The 22,195-nt window shown below is 50.4% G+C and overlaps 2 protein-coding genes across 2 annotated transcripts in view; one reads left to right on the top strand and one right to left on the bottom strand.

Annotated features, from left to right (window-relative positions):
- Positions 1-1,614: 1,614 nt before the first annotated feature.
- The window catches only part of LOC121155079 (zinc finger protein 470-like), a 70,834-nt gene continuing 50,253 nt past the window's right edge, over positions 1,615-22,195 (bottom strand). The window contains 3 exon segments of the mRNA XM_040978258.1: positions 1,615-1,751; positions 1,817-2,401; positions 2,404-2,816. Of these exon segments, the coding sequence (XP_040834192.1) occupies positions 1,615-1,751; positions 1,817-2,401; positions 2,404-2,816 (1,135 nt within the window).
- LOC121154976 (extracellular calcium-sensing receptor-like) lies at positions 13,608-22,053 on the top strand. Its single transcript, XM_040978150.1, has 6 exons — positions 13,608-13,897; positions 14,705-14,996; positions 15,575-16,390; positions 17,974-18,183; positions 19,805-19,928; positions 21,140-22,053. Exons 1-6 carry the CDS (start codon positions 13,689-13,691, stop codon positions 22,051-22,053), a joined length of 2,565 nt encoding a protein of 854 aa, XP_040834084.1. The 5' UTR covers positions 13,608-13,688.

Below are 22,195 nucleotides of genomic sequence, written 5' to 3'. Positions count from 1 at the left end.
CGTGGTTTCTTTGAGGATGAGGAGCTGCATAGAGAGAACATCAAAGGGATGAGGGAGGTCGCACGTCACAAACTGAAGAACAAAATGACCCAAGTACTGTGGCCCTTGAGCAGCACTGTCCAGTGTGGCCAGCAGCTGGCTACTCATGAGATAAATGTTTGAACTGTGGTATGTGCAGCCAGTATACCACACTGCCTACAGAAGATGGAGTACATATAAAGATGGGAAATATCGCTAGCTCTGCTCTCTATGCTGACCTGTTGAAATGGTAACATAAGCTACATTGGGTCAATATTACTTAATTCACCCGTTCGTTCTTTTTAAGTTGACTGCTGGTATATTTAATCTTACTAATGGGGCTTAATTTTCTTTTGTGGGTAGTCAGTGCTGTTTGTAAAAACTATTCCAGATTTCTGAATTGACTTTTAGATGGAACAGAAATTAATTCCAACATGAGGGCTGTAGTCCAAAAGAGAAATGTATGTCTTAGCACTGAGATGTAAAAAAGTCAAACTGATGTGGTCTAACAGCTGCCAATATCATTAGATTCCGAAGGCAGTAAGGCACCATTTAAAGACAGTGTCAGAAGGGTATTTATAGATTGTGCTGAATGCAATAACATGGGCTTTCATGTTTAATATTACCCAAAGAAAACCACTAAGCACTTGGAAGAATCAATGAAAAACAGTTCTGCAAGGGATTAATATGTAATTTTCTCAAAAGAGAGACATCTTATAAAACGTGGTTATGACAAAAGTTGATATCACTTGAAGATCATGGCTTAACAAAGGAAATTATATTTCCCCCCCTTTTAAAAAAATAGAAACATCTGCATTTCTAATGCCTACAAGTCCTGCAGAAAGAAACTACAGCAGGAGCAGCAGCAGGCTTCCTTGCGATCTATGAGACTTCATGGAAATAGCTTCATACACACACAGCTTTACATTTTTGAGTCTTCCCATACAAAGCTGTGACATATAAAGATGAAGAGTTAAAAATTTGTTTTTAGTACACTGACAGTCTATTAAATGGGATCCAAAGTCAGGAGACCAGCTTCCAAGTATCCCGATCAAACCATTCACACATAAATCAGACTTCCTTTTGAGATAACCTAGAATCCATAGTGACTCCATACACTTGTGAAATGCTGCCATTTTTTTTTTTAATATCACAGTCAACTTGCACCATTCTAAACCGCCCCCCCCCAAAGTGTAAGGTGCCATAATGGAAGCAAATTCTGACTATGTGTAGTTCTTTAATATGCAAATAGGCGTTTGTTGGGTTTCTCACCACTCTGAATCCTCTGGATTTAGAACACTTGGTAAACCCTTGAGCAGAAACCCTTCCCCTTTCTCCTTTGTGGGTTCTCTAATGTTATGATTATGGACATTCGGGTTTGAGAGTCCTGTGTTAACTTTTTCCACATTTCTCTAGTGTTTAGATTTGAGCAGTCGTTTGTCAGGGTAAATTCTGAGGCTGTCTAAGGAGTGTATTATGTGTGAAGGCAGTGTGAAAATGTGTGTGGTTTCTTGCGAACCTGACTAGGTCTGAACAAAGAGGACCTAGGCTTAAGGCTTTCCAGTGTCCCCAGCACATGTGGAGGGGTCTACCCATCTACCCAGTATGAATTCTCTGGTGCTTGGTCAGGGAAGAGCTGTGGGTAAAGGCCTTGCCACAGTCCTTGCACTTGTAGGGCCTCTTTCCTGTGTGGATCCTCCGGTGCTGCGTCAGGTGGGTACTCTGCCGCAGTGCTGACATGCACAGGGCTTCTCCCCTGTGTGTGTGCACTCATGCTGGCTCAATGACGAGCTGTGACTGAAGGATTTCCCACATTCCTTGCACCCGTAGAGCCTTTCCTTGGTGTGAATCCGCTGGTGTTTGATGAGAAGGGAGCTCTGGCTGAAGGCCTGACCACACTCAGCACATTCATAGGGTTTCTCTCCTCTGTGGATTCTCTGGTGCTGAATGAGGGGAGCCAGCTGGCTGAAGGCCCAACCACACACCAGGCATGCATAGGGCTTCTTCCCTGTGTGGATGTGCTGGTGTTTAGTCAGGGAGGAGCTGTGGCTGAAGGCCTTGCCACGGTCGCTGCATATGTAGGGCTTCTCCCCCGTGTGGATTTTCTGGTGCTGTGTTAGGTGTGTGCTCTGCCGAAAGGCCTTGCCACACTGGCGGCACTCGTAGGGCTTTTCCCCAGTGTGTGTCCGCTCATGCTGGCTCAGGGAGGAACTGTGACTGAAGGTTTTTCCACACTCGTTGCACCCGTAGGGCTTCTTGCCAGTGTGAATCCTGCAGTGCTCTATCAGCAGAGTGCTCTGGCTGAAGGCTTTCCCACACTCGCTGCACTCGTAACGCTTATCTCCCGTGTGGGTCCTCTGGTGCTGGATCATTGGGTGATTTGCGTGAAGGCTTTTCCACACTCATGGCACGCGTAGGGCTTCTCCCCCGTGTGGATGCGCTGGTGCTTGGTCAGTGATGAACTGTGGCTGAAGGCCTTGCCACATTCTCCACACTGATAGGGCTTCTCACCAGTGTGAGTCCGCTCGTGCTGGCTGAAGGAAGACCTGAAGCTGAAGGATTTCCCGCATTCACTGCATTCATAGGGCTTCTCCCCGGTGTGAGTTCTCTGGTGCTGGATTAGTGGTGCGATCTGGTTGAACGCCCTGCCACACTGAGGGCATTGATAGGGTTTCTCCCCGGTGTGGATCCTCTGGTGTTTGGTGAGTGCCGAGCTGTTGCGGAACCCTTTCCCACAGTCATGGCATTTGTAGGGCCTCTCTCCTGTGTGCGTCCGCTGATGTTCAAGGAGTGCTGAGCTGTGACAAAAGGCCTTTTCACATTGCTGACATTTGTAGGGTTTCTGTTTTGCATAGGTTTTCTGTGGAGCATTTGACTTTGAGAGGGGTTTCTCTCTTTTCCTGTGTGTTCCCCATGTACGGGGACCTCATCTTTCTGGAGTCATTGGCCGAGTTGGGAAATGGGGGTTCAGACCCACCTTCTGCCCTCCACTGCTTCTGTGTGGGTGTTGACAGCAGCACACAGTTCTGCAGGTGCTCACAGCTCCAGCCCCAGTGGCCCTCTGTATCTTCACTCCAGGGGTGCCATGGACTGTCCCTCTAAAAACTTTCTGCTGGGGTGATTGCTGTGTATTTCCTCAAAGGCACTTTACTTTGGAGGTGACTGGTTTTGGATCTATTTTCCAAGTCTGAGAGAAACAAAATAAGGACATGCCCCTTTAATGCCCAACCGAAGATAAAAGCTTTTGTGATGGGAAAGGGGATGGAAGAATAAAATTGATACTTTTGACTTTGCCAATTTAAGGATACGGTCTATAAACTAGGGAAGGAACAGACAAAGGAGTTGGTATACTGGGTATGGATAGTTTGACAGGGAACAACAAAGAATGAGTTTGGAGAGGGGATGCTGGTACAGTGTAAGAAGCAGCATGGCTTCCATGGTGAAAGATGATGACAGAGAAGTGCCACATAAGGACCACAAGCCAGCCCTCTCATGGCTGAGACTCGATTTCTTCTTGGTTGCATATTTCCATCGGCCACCTCACCCTAGCTGAGAAGAAACCCATCAGTGCTCCCAACCCAGAAAGAGCTGTAGTGTCCACCACCAAGAGGACCTGGGATCCAGGAAAGTTACTTAAGTCTAGCTGGTTTCACCTAACAGGGATCTTCTAAGAGCTGATGATTCAGTATACCCATCACCAACACACCTGAGGGCCACAGCAAGAGGCAAACGGGCATTTGGAAGGAACAAGAAACATGTGTTCCCTCCTCCTTGTTGTTGGCAGCATTGCCTTTAGGCCCTGGCACCAGCCCTCTCCACACAGCCATGGCCTAAGGGCATGCTGTCCCACACCCCAGCACTGGACTGATTTTAGGAGGAAGCAGAAGCACTTTTCCCATATTATGGTTTGCATCAGTGAGATTAAAAAAAAAAAAAAAAGGAAAAGAAAAAGAAGGGGGCCAACCATGGTAACCTAGTGGCTAAAGTCCTTGTCTTGCACATGCCGGGATCCCATATGGGCTCCAGTTTGTGTCCTGGTGGCCCCACTTCCCATCCAGCTCCCTGCTTGTGGCCTGGGAAAGCAGTTGATGATGTCTCCAAGCCTTGCACCTGCATGGGAGATCCAGAAGAGGCTCCTGGCTTCAGATCGACTCAACTCTGGCCATTTTGGCCACTTGTGGAGTGAATCAATGGATGGAAGATCTTCTCTCTGTCCTCTCTGTATAAATGACTTTCCAAAAAAAAAAATCTTTTAAAGTAAAAAAAGAAAGAAAGAAAGAAATTAAGGCTGCCTGTCATTTGACATTAACTCAAAATGATTCAAAGAGACCTTAAAATGGGAAGAGAGGTGGGAGGGGGTGGGTCAGAGTTAAGTGGTATGTGAATGTGACCATCTACTGCTAACTTTGAAGGGCATATGGGTAGCATCCAGCGCTGGAAAACGCAAGGGATGGGTTCCTTCCTAGAGCTTCCATTAAAAACACTGCTGCCTATGACTCACCAAGACCAGAACTGTGAGACAGGTGCTTGGTTTAAGTTGTTGGAGCAACAATGGGGAGCTAACGCAGTCTAAGGGGGAGGGACCTGACTGTAACCTCTGCTCCCGCTGGCCATCCCTGTGGACCATGGTGGAGGGCTAGCATTCAGAGTGAGGACCTAATGCCAGTAGCAAATGGTCTGTCATGGGGTTGGGATGCTGCTTTGTACAGAGTTGCTGGCTGGTCCCCAGAACTGAGAAAGAGCCAAGAAGAACAGACCCCTTGGTTAACCCAGACATACAGCAGAACCCAGCCTGGATCCACCAATTACTGAGGGCACGGTGTACCTGAGAGCTAACTGTTGTGTCATGCGCTGCCTTTGCACTTGCTGTTCCCACTGACTGGACTACTGCTGTCGTCTCAGGTGGTCTCACTCCTCTGGGTGCAAGTCAGCCTTGTACCACCAGGACAGGACACCTAAGACAGTAGCCTTACACAGACTGTAGTTCGGTTTTAGAAGTCCAGAGTCCATGACTAGGTATTCCTCTGGCAAGGGCAGCTGATGGTAACACCTAATGACAGAAGCCCATGTATATGGAGGAATTTTATATATGGAAAGAGAGCCAGAGACAGATGTCCCGGGGTTCCAAGGGAAGCTCCCTGCTGTGACCTAAAGGCCTGCTTCTAAGCCCTGTGTCACCTACGGGTCCCACTACCTCCTGAGAATGCCACTCTGAAGATGACACCAGTAACCATGGGCCTGTTGTCCAAACCAATATCCAAGCCATTACTGGGGCTTCGGCTCACGTTTGAAGTCTGGCTGTCTTCTCTGTGCTAAAATTTCTCCATCCTCATTCTAGTCTCTGCCCCATTATCCGTTTTTGTTTGTCAGCATTTATGCTCACCAGCAATTCCCTCACCCATCATCCTTTTTACCACCTATTTATTAATGCCCTTCCTTAACCAATATTGTGAATTCAGCAAACCTGGTGTCTACTGAATGTTCAGGGCAAGACTGAGCAATCACTTTTCTGTGGAGAATTAGAGAGGAATTCAGAAAGAGTAAGGACGGATGGGTCCTCCACAGGGCTGCTATCTTGCTTCGGCACACTCGGTGGAGTCTGGGATCCACTGCTCAAGGTCCTGCCTCATTTCCAGCTGGAAAAGGCCATCTAGCTTTGGAAACCAACATCCGGCTGAGGAAGGAGGTCCTCGGAGTAACTGTTCACATCCCAGGATTCTCCCTGATCCCCTGGCAATTTGATCTTTATATTTTATTTCCTAGGTGGCTGTGGGTATCAGGGTGCTACGGCTGTTGTGCCAGTTCTCACTGACCCGTTCCCATAGATTAGTTCTTGACCAGACCTCCGGTTCCAGGGGGCACATGTTGCTCAGGCTGTACCACCTCCCCTGCTGCCTGGCAACACCCCCCATTGTGAAGGTGACCTGGCAGACAAACCAAGCCACCTCACAGGCCTTTGGTAACATACCCAGGACACAGACCTTATCTTTCCCGCTGGACTTAGACACAGGAAGGGCACCTGGCAGCTGTCTGCTCACTTCCAGAGGGGCCCAGCTGAAAATGGAGAGGAAAAGGGGTGCTCTGGCCTGAAAACAAGGACAAAACAAGGACCTTGAGAAAAAACGTCTTGGGATAGAGATAAATCTTTCTAATCATGACACAAAATCCGAGGCTCCACCCGAGCAGGTGGTCTAAGGCTGTGTAGAATGTACCCATTTTTCATCTCTTAGCTCATGGGTCAGAACTCCAGCACAGTGTGGCCGACTTCTCTGCTTATGTGCTTCCAGGGCTGGAATCAAGGTGTTGTCCATGGGCCTCTGAGGAAGATCTTCCCTAGGCCTCCATCTCTGACATTTCAATATGGAGTGAAATGCTATCTTCAGATGGGCTCCTTGAAGGAGTTGGGTTAGGGCCGTGAACATCTCCCAGTATTATTGCACTTCTGAGTTTTGTATCATTTCCACACAAGGCTGGTTTCTTCAGGTTCGTGGGACTAACAGCCTGGAAAGGGCAACGTCCACTCCCTTTCATTTTTGCCTTTCTGCCTCACAAAGGCCTCCACTGCATCCAGAGGTGCCATCTTATATCACAGTCATCAAAACGGGGGCTGGCACGATGGAGTAGCTGCTACCTGTGAGGCCAGCATCCTGTCTGGGTGCCAGTTCATATCCTGGCTGCTCCCCTTCCAACCCAGATCCTGGCTGATGAGTCTGGAAACGCAGCAGAGGATGGCTCAAATGTGTGGGCCCTGCCATCCATGTGGGAGACCCAGATGAAGCTCCTGGTTTGGCCTCTCAGTCCTGGTCACTGTAGCCATTTCGATAGTGAATCACCAGCTGGAAGATCTGTCTCCCTCTCTATAGTGATGAGTTTAAATAAATACATCTTACCAGAGTCTGGCTGTTGGGTTCCCCAGAGTCATTTCCTAATGTTGCCTCTTGTGGAAGAGCCAGCTGCAGTTCTGGGGGAAGAGGGCACAGGAGAAGCTGGGCTGGTCTCTATGACAGCCAGAGATGCCAAACCCTGGGACTCTGGGTGGAGGGTAGAATGGCAGCAGCTGGGGCTTGGGAGCAGCATCAAGTGTAAACCTGCAGAAATGAAACTGGCTTGGCATTTTCTAAGTGTAGCCTGCCATATGCCATTGTTGAACAATCTCACATTTTCCTACTCTGTCTCAGAGGGGAAACGGGCCAGGATAGGTTCAATGTGCCGATCCCATTGGTGGCTTCCCAGGTGAGTGGGAGGACACTTCAAAATTCACGGAAAAACTGCTTTAACAGATAAGATTATTTTAGTGCAAAATATATTGCAATTCATGCATGGCCATATCTGTTGTTAGGATGGGGGCTAGGCACCAAGTGGTACATCCCAGTTCCTGTCTTCCCTTGAGGGCGATGACCCAGCACCTGCCCCATCCATGGCAAGGACCAATTAAAGTATAGGCTGAGATGGGTCCATGCACTATGGTGTCTGTTGCTTCCGGGAGCATCCATTTAGCTTGCACTACCTGCAGGACCAGTGGTGTCTCCAGAATGAACTTCTGAAGCCACTGTCTGGACCTCCGTCCAGCCGCCCTCCCCGTGACCATTTTTACCCCCATGGTTCCTCCTGGGATTCATCACCGTTCCCAGGATCCAGGGGACCCTGCTCTGCTGTGTATTTACACCTCCCTAAGCCCCCTGCCGCCGGCGCCAGGAGTGGGCTGAGGTCCCCACACAGCCCCTGGGTCCAGGATGGAGCTGGCTTCAGGACATGCAAACTTACATGTTGGCAGTGAATGGGGGCAACAGTGGCACCAATAATAAACAGCTATTTTCTGGTTCCTTAGGCTGCTGGGGTTAAAATCCCGAGTTTTCGGGAGCTCCCAGCCCTTACCAATCCATCTTAGGACCTGAAACCCCAAGGAAGGCGCAAGCTCCGCAGATGACCCTAAGGTGGAGACCCTGGCCTGTCGCACCCACGGCAAGGAGGAGCGACACGGGTCAGGCTCGCTCCCAATTCCAAAGGGCCGAGCCTGCGCCCCTAGGACCCGGATATCCCAATCGCACCTGCCCACAGCAGGACTCTGGAACCTTGAGTCTCCAAGCTGACCCTGTGAACCGTTCCCACACCCCCACCACCTCCGGGACGATTCTCCTCGGGTTCAAAGCAGCAAGAGGGGGTTCGATGCTGCCTGTCGAGCGGACAGGTGCCTGCTCCGACCAGGACCCTGCACGGTTTGGTCTCCCCCTCTCCAACTCTCCTGGATCTCACTTACCCACCTCAAGACAAAAGCCCTGGCCGCATCAGTCGGGATTGCGCCCCTGCCCGCGAGTGCCGGACTACAACTCCCAGAGGGCCGCGCGGGGCATCCGGCCGGCCGAGGTCGCGCCTGCGCAGGCGGCAACGAAGCCGCGACTGCCAGAGGTCTTCCCGCGTGTCGGCCTTTCAGAGGTTGACGCCTGCCGGCGGCGGAAACCCAGACCTGCACCTGAAGCCCGTGCCTGGTGACAGGGAGACCGAAGACAGAGATCCACGAGGGGAGCCGCGGGAAGACCTCGGGGCGCAGTCTTCCAGAGGAGGACAGGGCAGAGGCCTGCATGAGGGCCTGGGGAGCGAGTCCTCAAGTGCTACACTCCACTGTGTCTGCGCTGCCTGGTGGGAACCGAGCCCTGAACTTCGGGGTTGTGACTTTGAGAACACACGCAGGAAATCTGGAAGTGAAGCACCACCCAGATCCCATCTGAGCCGTCCTGGACAGAGTGTTACACAGTTCTGAGTGTTAATGGTTCTCAGAGTACATTCTGTTATACAGTTCTGAGGTGCACCGTGTGAGGACAGTTTCTGAAGATACATTTATTCGCCACCATCTGAATGAATCAGGAATCAGGAGACTCTTCCACACTTCCACGTGGGAACTTGGTCCCATGGACTTGGGCTGTCCTAATGTGCTTTCCCAGGCCAGAAGCAGGGCTCTGCTTGAGAAGTGCAGCCAGGACTGGAACCGACTTCCATATGGGATGGCAGTGCCGCAAGTGGAAGCTTAGCGTATGATACCAGTCATGCCAGTCCTGAGACTTCATCTTCATTAAGCTTTGGCACAGCAGTGTTCCCACAGAGGTGCTGGTTCGTACCCAGACAGCTCTACTTCCCAACCAGCTCCCTGCTTGTGGCCTGGAAAAGCAGTCGAGGCCGGCCCAAAGCCTTGGGACCCTGCACCCGTGTGGGAGACCCAGAAGAAGTTCCTGGCTCCTGGCTTTGGATCGGCATAGCATCAGCCATTGAACTCACTTGGGGAGTGAATCATCGGATGGAAGATCTTCCTCTCTGTCTCTCCTCCTTTCTATATATCTGACTTTCTAATAAATAAATAAATTTTTTAAAAAATAAGAAAAGATATGATGGCTCAGAATCGCAGTTCCCGGACATAGCAAGCCAAGGGACAGTGGAGAGATCTCCCATGCACTGCGTTCTGGCACTTGTTCCACATGTGCATTTGAAAATTGAGGCAGTTGTACAGCTCAGTCGGCATACGGCAGTAAGTTTGTTTTTCATTAATAATTTTATTGATATAAAATAATAATTATATATGACACATACCACATACAATTACAATATAATATACATATATTGCATAATATATTATATATAATAAATATGCAATTAATGTATTGACAAGTCATGTGAAAAAGAAAAATTGCAATAATCAAAATAGAAAAGACCTTTTTCTACTGTTCATGCGATTATGACAAACTGCAATGTGCACATGTGCATGCCCCATGTGTGTCTTGCTATTACAAAATAGCTGTCTGCAGATCCTTCTTCATACTGAAAGTGGAAATCAAAGCTGAAAAGCTGAGTAGGCACAGAATTAAAGATAATGATGTTCTAATTATGCAAATGGCCAATACTTTTCCTTTACCAGTGCCCGTCTGATGTTTATATTTCTTTGGCTCTATTTTCTTCCTTTTTCCTGCAGAGGGGGGGGGCAAAGATGAAGGGGGAGGAAGAGGTGGAGAGGAGGATGGAAGGAGAAGAGAGCTCTGGCTCTATTTGCTTAAACACCAACTCATAGTACCGTATTAATCTCTTTGTTTTGGCCGTGTCATGTCTTAGTTGATTCCTGCTGCTATAACAAAATATATTATAATGGGAAATTTATAAAGAATTGAGGTTTCTGTCTCATAATTTTTAAACTTTCAAATTATTATTATCATTTTATGATACAGTTTCTTTTTTTTTTTTAAGATTTTATTTTCATTGGAAAGGCGGATATACAGAGAGGGGAAACAGAGAGGAAGATCTTCCATCCGATGATTCACTCCCCAAGTGAGCACAACGGCTGATACTATGCTGATCCAAAGCCAGGATCCAGGAGCCTCTTCTGGGTCTCCCACACGGGTGCAGGGTCCCAAGGCCCTGGGCCGTCCTCGACTGTCTTCCCGGGCCACAGGCAGGGAGCTGGATGGGAAGTGGAGCTGCTGGGATTAGAACTGGCACCCATATGGGATCCCGGGCGTGCAAGGCAAGGACCTTAACCACTTGCACCACCGCGCCGGGCCCTATGATACCGTTTCATAGGCCTTGGGATTCCCATCATCCCCTCCCCAAATTCCCTACCCACCCCGTGAGTTCCCCTATGTTATTATTATAGTAGAGTTCTGCATAAACAGTCATATGTCTGTCATTGCGGGCATGGACAATGGCAAAGAGTCCAGCAGCCTTTTGTCAAGATATAGTTAACAGTTACATTGGGAATCCAACTTTGATCTGGAAGTAGAGATGCATACTGCAATGTATCCTCACATCTGGATGTGACAGTCTCCATTACACTTTTACTATCCATCCCCTTAAATAAAAAGCCACAACACAAAGTCAACAACAAGAAGAAAAATAGAAATTTACAATGCCATGAAGGTAAGTAACATGCTACTGTACATGATAGCCTCCATTACACAGTTACTGTATATTCCTTCAAATGAAAAGACACAAAACAGAATCCACAAGAGGAAGAAAAGAATTAAAAACGTCATGAAATTAAACAACATGCTACTGAATGACTAAAGTGTCACTGAGGAAATGAAAAAGAAAAGCAAGAACATTTTTGAAGAAATTGATGCTACTGTCTGATCTATGTGTCAGTGAAGAATTTAATGAGAAACAAAGTTTTTAGAAGAGATGAAACTAAAAAACTTTTAAAAAAAATCCATGAGATATAGTTTCTACTGATCTTTGCTGGTGAGATATGTCTTCTGTAGGCAACAAATCAATGGGCTTTCTTTTTTTTGATCCAGTGCATCAATCTATGTTTGATTGATGAGTTTAATCTGTTTACACTCAGGGTTAATATGAATGGGTGGCAATTTGGTCCTGTCTTTTTAGTAATGGGTTGTAATTGATTTAGTCCTCCGTTGTTATTTTACTGGGATGTTCTTCACATTTGCCTTTGGCTTTGGTGGGTGCCATTGCTCTTCTCTGTCAAGTGAACATCTTTAAGTATCCTTTGTTGGGCAGATTTGGAAGAGGTATATATATATATATCTTTAAATATGTATATTTAAAGATTTATTTATTTTTATTGGAAAATCAGATATACAGAGAAGAGGAGAGACAGGAAGATCTTCTGCCTGATGATTTATTTCCCAAGTGACCACAACGGCTGGAGCTGAGCTGATCCAAAGCCAGGAGTCAGGAGCTTCTTCCAGGTCTTCCACGTGGGTTCAGGGTTCCAAGGCTTTGGGTCATCCTCGACTGCTTTCCCAGGCCACAAGCAGGGAGCTGGATGGGAAGTGGAGCAGCCAGGGTATGAAATTAAAAGTACAGTGGAGAGTCCCCAGAATAGAATGAAGGGGGCAGAACAAAGTAAGGCCATGTCTGGCTGCCTTCTGCTTGTGATGGGAAGAATGTGGCCTGGGAGCCTCTGGGACTATCAAGAACGCTGCAACAGTTTCTCTGCCACGAGGGTAGAGTCATGATGGGAGGTACCGAGGTCTTCCAGATGGCAACAGGAGACCCCACAGGGAGAGCCCATGATGGGGCGACATGAGGAGCGCCACAGGTGCTTGGCTTGCTGTAACTCAGCCAGGACTAACAAAGAGCTTGACTGGGTGTTGTGTGAGTTAGGGTAACTGCCAGAGTTACCCCATGGGGAGAACAGTGGTGGTCCTGGGATCCTGGGATGCAACTGGGATTGACATGTGTTTCTGTAGGATGTCTGAGCCATGTCTAACTCCAGGACTGTACAGTGGGCTCTGTCCCAGGGCTGAAGTTCTAGGGACAGAGGGTTGGGAGGGATTTGTAGCTGACACTGAGAGTTAATGATCTGGCACTAGACACGTCCTTAGTTGAGAGAGCAGGTGTGTGTGTTTGAGGTGACAGAGAGTCTGAGGGAGCAGAAAAGTGGGAGCTCCACAGTGAAGTGATAAGTGCATGGGCTGGAGAGTGTGCAAGGGCTGCAGCCTGGGAATGTGGAGGAGTGCTCAGCTGGCAAAGAGGTTGTGGGGTGCCAGTCAGGTTAGGAAAGGGAAGACATGGGTCTGAGGGAGGGACAGGAGAGGCCCTTTCTGCTCCAGACTAGTGAGGGAGGGGTTGCAAGTTAGGTTCCAAGGCCTTGAGGGAAAAGGTGGTTTCAAACACCTCTTCAGGTCAGCCTGGGTCCATGGGATTCCCAGTAAACACTCCACCCTGCATCCCCAGTGGGTACTCATCTCTTCCCTCTGCCTGGGTAGGCTAAGGCTCAGGGGAAGTGATGGTGCTACAGGACAAGTATAAGCCACCAGCAGATCATAGTGGCCATGTGAATGGAAGCTTACCATAATGTGACCTTTCGTGTCATAATTCTTTCACATGATATGCTATTTTCAAAATTCAGCTAAATTGACACACATATCATAAGATCATTGATTTTTATGGCTGAATCATATGTCACTCTGAGGATATATACAAACATGCACACTAACATATATATGTGCATATATATGTGCATATGTATCTCTTCATGTACCCTTTATGAATTCATCCATTGATGGACATTGTGGGTTGTTTCCACTTTTCATTAGCATGCAAGTTTGTCTGTGGTCATAGGCTGTTATTTCTCTGGCGTATGTACCAAGGCTAGAAGTGGGGAGTCATGTGGTAACTCTGAGTTTAAGGCTTTGAGCACCTGCCAGGCAATTTTGAAAGTGGTTATGCCATATGCATCTGACTAGCAATGAACAAGGTCCCAGTTTCTCTGCAACCACACCACAGGTCAACTTGTACAGCCCCTAAGCCACTCGTGGGGCTGAACATGCCTGGGAGCCTCCAGTCAGTGGCCCTGGTGCAGGAAGTGTTGGTCCAGGGCCACCTGGATCTCTGAGCCATCCCAGCTGTGACCTTGTTGCTGGGAGAGGCCTGAGGGTGTTGCAGGAGGTCGGGCTGTGGGCGGTGGCTCTTGGCTTCCTAAAGCCTCCCAGGGGCTCTTTTCAGAGCAAAAACCTGGGGACTGTGGGCATACCTGCCCCTGGGTTTCTCCAGCACTCAGAGCTGTTGTCCTTGGTTTGAGGGACCCCAGGGGAATGAAGTAGCACTTTTAATGGTCCTGGGACTTGGTGGCCTCTCAGCCCCAGGACTCTGATCAAGGAGGAGCTCCAGAAAAAAGCCCTGTTGCTGGCAGGCTCAGCCTCACACAGCTGCTCTGCTCCCGTCCAGGCATGTGGCTTTGCCCTCTGCTCCCTGTTCTCGTGGGAGCGCTTTGTGAAGCAGCCCTTCCTGGGCCAACAGGCTGGCGGTTGCCAGGCAAGAGCCCCCGCTTCGACCGTCCTGGAGACGTGGTAGTTGGGGGGAGCTTCTCCATCTTTCCCTTCAACAATGTCACCCTGTTTGATTTCACTGCCCCACCAGCAGGGTTGCCATCCTCAGAGTAAGTGGCTGCCCAGTTGCTTTGTGGGGAGCCCCCGGGGGGGCCGAGGGTGGTGGCTGATCGTCAGAACCCCAACTCGGCCCAGGTTGGTCCCATCTGGCTGGCGTCTGTATTGGTGTCTGTATGAAGCGAGGGCAGCTTCTTCCTCCCTGTCTGTGCTGCATGCACCCTATAGGCAGGCAGGGCTTCCTGTCTCTCTTGCTCACGGCCAGCTCTCTGTTTAGAATAGTGCCTGACACGTGGCTGGAGCATTTGCTGAATGAGTAAATGTTGTGGAGTGACTAGATTTCTTCCTGAGCTGACCAAGCCCGGGGGTCCACGAAGACGGACGTTCTGGCACAGTGCTTTTGGTTGAATTGTTATGCTTGTGGTTATCTTTGGTAAGATGTTGCCAAAGTGTGTCCCCAAGTGCCTGCCTGTCCAGCAGAAGGGGCAGGGGACTTTCTCTTGTAGTCATTTGATGCTGTCAGGTTGTTGCAGAAGTTGGTGTGCAGTGATCGTACGCGCTCGTGGGCTGCAGAGTGGTGTTTTAGTATATGTGCACGTCATGGAGCCATTCGGTGAAGCGGCCCTGTCTATAGTTACTGTGCTGTGCTGTAGGTGTGGACACTTATCCCTTCTCTCTGAGAGTGGGCTTTCTTCCCCTTGACCAACACCTCTCATTCCCATGTCCCCTTGGTTTATTCTGTGTGCATGTGTGGGCAGGTTTTTGGGTAAGTCTGTGGGCACTTCTGCTGACAATGTGCACACACAGGAAGCACCACCTGCATTCATTCTGCGGCCCCCGTGGCCTTCTCTTTCCCTCAGCGTTTCCAGGTGGGGCTACCGTGTGGCCCAGGGTTTTGTCTTTGCCATTGAGGAGATCAACAGGGACACCCGCCTGCTGCCCAACCTCACATTGGGCTTCTCCATCCGCAACTCCGGGGATTCGGTGCATGGAGGCATGTATGAGATGCTGGGCTTCCTCTCCGGGCAGGAGGTGCCGATCCCCAACTATGTGTGCGGATCCAGCCCTCCCCGGGTTGCCCTGATTGGAGAGACACTCTCAGTCTTATCAGTCTCCATGGCCAGGCTGCTGGGGCTCTACAAGTTTCCCCAGGTGAGTCATCCAGAAGCATTTTCCCCTGACTAGGGAAGTGCTTGTAGCCAGGACAATGGTAGTGCCACCTTGGGGCTGCCAAAGCCTGTCCCTTCCCTTCTGCCATGAGATTGTTCTGAAAGAACTGTGATGTCCACTGTGTCGATGAGCACATTCTGTCCACCTGTGTGGAACATGCATGAACTGGGATTTAACTGAGATCATAGGACTCATGCCACCAGCTCTTCACCCTACTTGGCAGGTGGTCTCTGGAATTTGTCTGCCACTGCCATTTCCATAACCAAGGCCTTGTCCATGTGCCAACTTTTGGTTTTGGCTAATTTAAAATATATATATTTATATATTTTAATTGGAAAGGCAGACTTACAGAGAGGAGAGAGGAAAATCTTCCATCCACTGGTTTATTCCTCAAATGGTCCCAATAGCTGGAACTGAGCTGATGCAAATCCAGGAGCTTCTTCTGGGTCTCTCACGTGGGTTCAGGGTCCCAAGGCCTTGGGCCATCCTCTGCTGCTCTCCCAGGCCACAAACAGGAAGTGGAACAATTGTGACATTATGTGGCACCCCTTCCCTCCCAGGTCAGTTACTCGTCCACACTGCCCAGCCTCAGCGACAAGACCCAGTTCCCATCTTTCCTGCGGACCCTGGCCAGCGACATCGCGTCTTCCCACGCCATAAGCCAGCTGGTACTTCACTTTCGGTGGTCCTGGGTGGGCATCCTGGCACAGGATGATGACTTTGGGCAGCAGGCCAGCTCTTTGGTCTCCCAGGAGCTGGGCCAGGTTGGTGTCTGCATTGAGTTCTACGTGCACGTCCCCTCCCAGCAGTCGTTGGAGAAGGCAGATGCCATTGTGCGGAAGATGGCCAGTAGCACGGCCACTGTCATCCTGGTCTTCCTGAGCAACTTCAAGTTCCAGCTGCTGCTGCAGGGCTTGCAGAGCGTCGGCATCTCAGGCCAGGTGTGGGTCAGCAAGGGCACGCTGCACCTGGGACTGGCGCTGGCTGTGCCGGGGGCCTCCCGCGTATTGCACAGCTCCTTTGGCCTCCTGCAGCAGGTCAGCTGTGCATCTGGCTTCCCCGAGTTCCTTGCTCGCTTGAACCCCCGCCGGACCCCAGAGGATGGGTTCTTGGAGAGGTTCTGGGAGGTCACTTTTGGATGCAAGTGGCCGCCTCGGAGCAGGGGACAGGCGGGGAAGAGTGCTGTGTTGGGAGGTGCTCGGTTCTGCTCTGGGAATGAGAGCCTGCGAGGGAAGGAGTACCCCTTCCAGGAAGTGAGCAAAGTGGATGCAGCATACAGTGCAGTCTACAGCATTGCCCATGCCCTGCAGGCCCTGAAGGACTGTGTGCACATGGAGGGGGCATGTGCTGATCCTCTGCACCTCCAGCCCTGGCAGGTGAGAGCAGGTGGGGAGTGGGTCACTCACTGTCCAGGCTGCAAAGGGAGACAGTGCTGGTCAGCAGGGAGGCCTCCTGGGTGCATCCCAGCAGGAGCACTGGGCGAGGAATCTGGGGAAACTGCGGGCTGTGTGACCCCATGTGAGTCATGCTAACGTGGGCTTGCTCTACTCGGTGAATGCAGGATGCCTACTTAAATGGGAGTTTCAACTGAACAACACAGAATTCTCAGGAGAAGTACATCCAAAATATTTCTTGGTGTCTACATATACTAAAAAGGATCATCTTTCATTTGAAATTCAAATCTAATTAAGCCTGCTCTAATTTATCTGGTAACCCTACTTGCATGGTGAATTGTAGTAAAGTCACCTCAGAGTAGGACAACATGATACAAAGGTCTTAGTAATAGAGGTGACCTTGTAAACTTGCTGGATTGCGGTTGTCCTCCATTTGGTGAGCAGTTGCTGCTGACTGTGAATTGGTCAGGCTTACATCTCCAGTGTAAAGCAGTGCTACAGTTAATTCCACCTCATTGCATCATTGTGAGTATTCACGAGCTCATACAGCTGAAGCCCTTAGATGAGAGCCTGGAGCATAGTATGCGCTGTGTGCCACTCCACGCAGTGGAGAGCAGGATTTTAGCAGAGAGAGGACAGAAGTTAGAAGAAAGGCAAGGTTAGATTTAGAGCAGCTGGGGTGGAGAGGAAGCAGAGGGAACTCTGCCAGCAAGCTGAATGAGGGCGCATTTCTCAGCTTTGCCCAGCAAGGAAGACACTGCTGCCGAAGTGTCCTCAGGGCCACCAGGATGTCACTGCAGCACGTGAGGGAGGACAGGGCTGGAATATACCTCGGGGTATGTGTGAGCTTGTTCCCATGATTTTTTGTTTCAGAGTGCGAGGCATAAAAGGCTGTATCTATGCTGTGTTGTAAAGGGATGTAAAAGTGAATAGATTGATGGGGAGTGGATGAAGAGAATGAGCAAGTCAGGGGAAGGCTCAGTGAGGAAGATTCTGGGAAGCAGCTGAAAGATGAAGAGGAATTAGCCTGAGGGTAGGGTGGTGGTGCCAGGTCACAGGAACAGCACCTGTGGGTGCATCAGCACAGCACACATGAAAAGAGCTGTGTGACGGGGCAGAGCGACGTGCGGTCCGGACATGTAAGTGGGCAGGGCCTTTCTGGGTGGCCCTGTCAGGTCCAGATGCTACTCAGCATGTGCACAGCTGAACGGTCGCTGGAGTCAGGGCTGCCTTGTGAGTTTTGTGGGTCCCTTTCTTGCAGCAGAAAAACACTAAAAGTTTAATTTCATGCCTCTCTTGATAGAATGGTAAATACAGTCTGGGATGTCTTCATTGCTATAGATTATTATTACATGATCAAGCTTCTGTTCTGATTTTGCAAGAAGTTAAAATGAGAGCAGCCTCATGAGGTTGTGCACACATCACAAGCCTGCTGCGTCCGTCATTGAGCTGGCGCTTTTGGGGGCATCTGCTGCTCGCTGCAGTGGTTGGTGGCCTGAGTCAGCTGGGAGGGATCCCGGGCACTGGCCCAGGCAGTTCTACGATGTCATTCTTCCTTCTCCCAGCTTCTTCACCCCCTCAGAAAGGTGCATTTCTGGACCCCAGATGGGGAAGAGATCAAGTTTGATGCCAACGGAGATTTACTTACCAAATTTGACATCCACTATGGGCAGAAGACTGCTAACGGCCTCTTCCACTTTGTCCACATAGGCGTGATTGACCCAAGAGCCCCTCCGGGGAATAGGGTGGTCCACCTGATGAAGGAGAATCTGCAGGTAAGCAACCCGTGTGCCTGTCCAACCCTTAGCCACAGTGTGTCAGAGTCAGGGAAGAGCTCAGATCCAGCGCTGTGTCCCCTCATGCACAGAGTGGCCATCTCTCTGGGGCCAGGCATTCTCCACATGTGGTGTGTCAAGGTCATGGAAAAGCTTGGTGTCAGTGCTCTGTGTCCCGTCACGTAGAGTCGATGTGACTCTCATGGTACCAGGCAGGTCATTGCATCAGAGCCTAAACCAGAATTTCTTCCAGAGTGTTCTCCAGGTCTTATTCAGGGACCCGTTCCTTGAAGAATGGGACAATAGTACCAGGGGTATCCCAGTGGGTGTCTGGAGTGTGAACAGAACAGGTGGTACCGTTGTGTTTATTAACAGATGTAGTTGCTGCCTGTGTGTTTTTCTGGCTGCTAGCTTCAGCACTGGTCACATAGTTTCCTGTGCTCAGCCTCACCTGTTGTTGGCCGATCCCCAACCTCTGTCCCATTCAGTGTTGGTCATAACACTTTCCAAAAGCAGATCAAGCCATGCCCTTAGGGCCATGGAACAGGGACATAGGATTCTCTTGGGGTCCTTATCAATGTGCCCGTGACTCTTCTGATAATAGAAGAGCCAACATTCTTTTTAAAATTTTGTTTTTCAAGATGTTTACATGGTTCATTTGGTGGGAAGCGTCCAGGATCATGGGAAAGGGGTGAGGCGTTTGTGTCCACATTTTCCTTTCTTTCTTTTTGTATCTGGGTGAAAGGAAGAGATAAGGGGAGAAGCCACATGCAACATCCTTACTGCCTCAGCACCTAGGGTTGGGTATGGCTATGTGATGTCATCCCATAGTCCCTGATGCAGGGCATGCCCCAAGGGTTCTGCTTAAGTGGTTTTGATGGTTCAGAAATGCTGTTGACCTGGCAGATGCAAGGAGGAAGATATCCTCTCAAGGTCCATTTGTTGACTCAGTCCACCTTTGAGTCTCCATTCTCTCAGATATTTGCTGTCATGCTTCACCAGGGTAGTTGATCAATTTGTTCTGCCCTCCGTCCTCTGCTATGGTACCAGGTGTCCTCTGCAGGCTCCAATGGTCTGACCTATCCTCCATGTGCCTCTGGGTATGGAATCCGCTGCTCCATCAAAGCCACTGAGGTGGTCCAGTTTTGGCAGATGTACTCCATTGTCGGGCTACAGGTCCTGTCGCTCTCCACATGGCTGGGGTTATGATTTCAGCGGATTTGTTGGGGGGGCCCTCAAAGAAATCTCATCGGAGATGCCTCAGAGCTATCACAAGAGCCAACATTCTTTATTTCTCAAAGACCTTCTCTTCTTCAGCTTCCTCCCTGCGATGCAGCCTGGAGGTGGGGATGGGCTGAGGGAGGTCTTGTGTCGACAGGAGTACCTTGCAGTTGTGATGTAGGAGTCTCAGACTGGAAAGGTACCAGTTGGTGCGGGGTAACTGAGCTTGCCTCTGTGAGCCACGTGAGTTGGGGGAGCCCCTCCTCTTCTGGCCTTCTCTGATCCGGCTGAGGTGACCTTCCTCCCCAGGGAGCCTCCATCAGAGTGGGGAAGGAGACGAGGCTGCTTCACCGAGTTGTGCCCTGCAGCCCTGACCATGCCCCCACTTCTCCATCCTCAGGTCCCCAGCTCTGTCTGCAGCAGAAGTTGTGCTCCAGGGTTCAGCCAGGTCCCCCAGCAGGGAGCTCCCCAGTGTTGTTTTGACTGCAGCCCTTGTCCTGAGGGACAGTTCGCAGACCAAAGAGGTGAGGGTCCAGCCAGGTGCCTTGAACTTGTCCATTTCTCAGTGCAAAAATGTGTTGAACAGCCTCTGCTTTGACATTTAGACATGGAGATGCAGGCTAGGAATTGCTGTATGCAATTATAATGGTTACAAGTATTCTTGGGTAACTGTTCATTGAACTATTCCATACAGACAGATGCATGGATCATGAGTGTACAGCCTGAATAATTTTCACCTCCCTAATCAGGAAACAGAGACGGACCTTCTGTCCCCAAACACCTCACCTCCACTGTGACCCTTGTCTCACCTAGGGAACCGCCATGCTGATTTCTGTGGGTATTTAGGGGGTTTGCCTGTTGTGTTAACATCCTGTAGAGGGAGCTGCAGTGGCTGTTCTTTTGCATCTTATTGTTCCTCCATGTTGAGTTTCTGAGGTTCATCCCAAGATGTGTGTGTGTGGAGGCGTGTGAGTGTGGGGAAGGGTGGGTATGCACACGTGTGTACATATGTGGGTGTGTGCATGTGTGTGCCCGCATGTGTGCATAGGTGTGGGGATGCCTTGTGGGGTGGTGTGTGTGTGTGTGTGTGTGGCGGTGGGTTGTGTGCATACGTGTGTGAGTGTGTGCATGTGTGAGGTGTGCATGCATGTGTGGGTGTGTGTTTATGGCAGTGTGTGCATGTGTGTGTACATGTATGTGAATGGGCATGTGTGTGCTCATGTGTATATAGGTATGGGGTGTGTGTGTGTGTGGTTGTAGTCCTCTTCCTATAGCAGGTAACTGCCTTCATCCATTCACTCAGCATGTGGGATTTGAGTTTTGGTCAGGTCTGTAATAGACAGAGCTCTTGTGTCTGCTGTCTGGCTCTCTTTATAGCACTGCACACCCACAAGAACTTAGGAATATGAGGTCCCTGCTCCCGCACAGCTTCTACCATGCCATTGCAGAGTGGGGACAAAAACCCTTGTGTGTAAACTCAGCTCATGGCAATTGTTGATAAGGACAGTTGCTGCCACTACTTGACAAAGCAAAACAAGCAACAACTACAAGCACATTAATGTGGTGTGTGCATTTTCCCTCTCGTATTGGGCTCTACTGTGGGGCACCTCAGCAATGGTAACTAAGAGCTTCGAACGCGTGTCAGTATGCTCGGTGTGGAGGGGGCTTCCCTCCAACAGGGCTGGGGTCATGGCTGCCACATGGCTGACCTGGGGCTGGTGTGTGTCTCCCACAGACATGAAGAGCTGCCTTCCGTGTCCCAAGGAGCAGTATTCGAGCCACACCAGAGACCGCTGCCTGCCCAAGAGAGAGACCTTCCTGGCCTTTGGTGAGCCCCTGGGACTCACACTGGCCTCTGTGGCGCTCATGCTGGCTGGCTTGGCTGTGCTGGTCCTTGGGGTGTTCCTGAAGCACTGGGACACTCCTGTGGTCAGAGCCAACAACAGGGCTCTCAGCTGCACGCTGCTCACCTCCCTGGCGCTCTGTGCCCTCTGTCCACTGCTCTTCCTTGGCCGTCCGACCACCGCCACCTGCCTCCTCCGCCAGAGCACCTTTGCTGTCGTGCTCACGGTGGCTGTGTCCTCCATCCTGGCCAAGACCCTCACTGTGGTCCTGGCGTTCAGGGTCACCAGGCCAGGAGGCCAGGCCCAGGTATGCCTGGGACCAAGTTCCTCCTCCTCCGTGGTCCTCCTGGCCTCCTTGATGCAGGTTGTTCTATGTGGTGCCTGGCTGGGCACCTCCCCACCATTCCCAGACCAAGACATGGCCTCTGAGCCCAGCCAGGTCGTCCTGTATTGCCAGGAGGGCTCTGGGCTCGCCTTTTCCTGCATCCTGGCCTATCTGGGTGTCCTGGCAGCGGGCACCTTCTGTGTGGCATTTCTGGGCAGGAGCTTGCCCGATGCCTTTAATGAGACAAGGTTCCTCACCTTCAGCATGCTACTGTTCTGCAGCATCTGGACAGCCTTCCTGCCCCTGTATCATAGTGCCCGGGGCAAGCATACTGTGGCCGTGGAGGTCTTCTCCATCTTGGCCTCTACTGCAGGGCTGCTGGGTGGCATCTTCCTCCCCAAGTGTTACATCATCTTGCTGAGGCCCGAGAGGAACACCTTGGCTTGGGTGAAGCATGGGCGTCAGGCTCAGCAGGAATGAAGCATAACCAGGAGCTGCCAACTGGTGGTCTCCCCAGGCCCTCATCAGAAAACCTGGGGAGCCATTCCTTGGGGAAGACCTTGGGGTCACAGACCTTGGATTCATTATCCTTATGGGGTCAAAAGAGACTCTACGTATGCCC

This window comes from Ochotona curzoniae, unplaced genomic scaffold, assembly GCF_017591425.1.
Source record: "Ochotona curzoniae isolate NIBS_2020 unplaced genomic scaffold, NIBS_Ocur_1.0 contig_2861, whole genome shotgun sequence".
Taxonomy (NCBI): domain Eukaryota; kingdom Metazoa; phylum Chordata; class Mammalia; order Lagomorpha; family Ochotonidae; genus Ochotona; species Ochotona curzoniae.
This window is presented reverse-complemented; position numbering and strand designations above follow the sequence as displayed.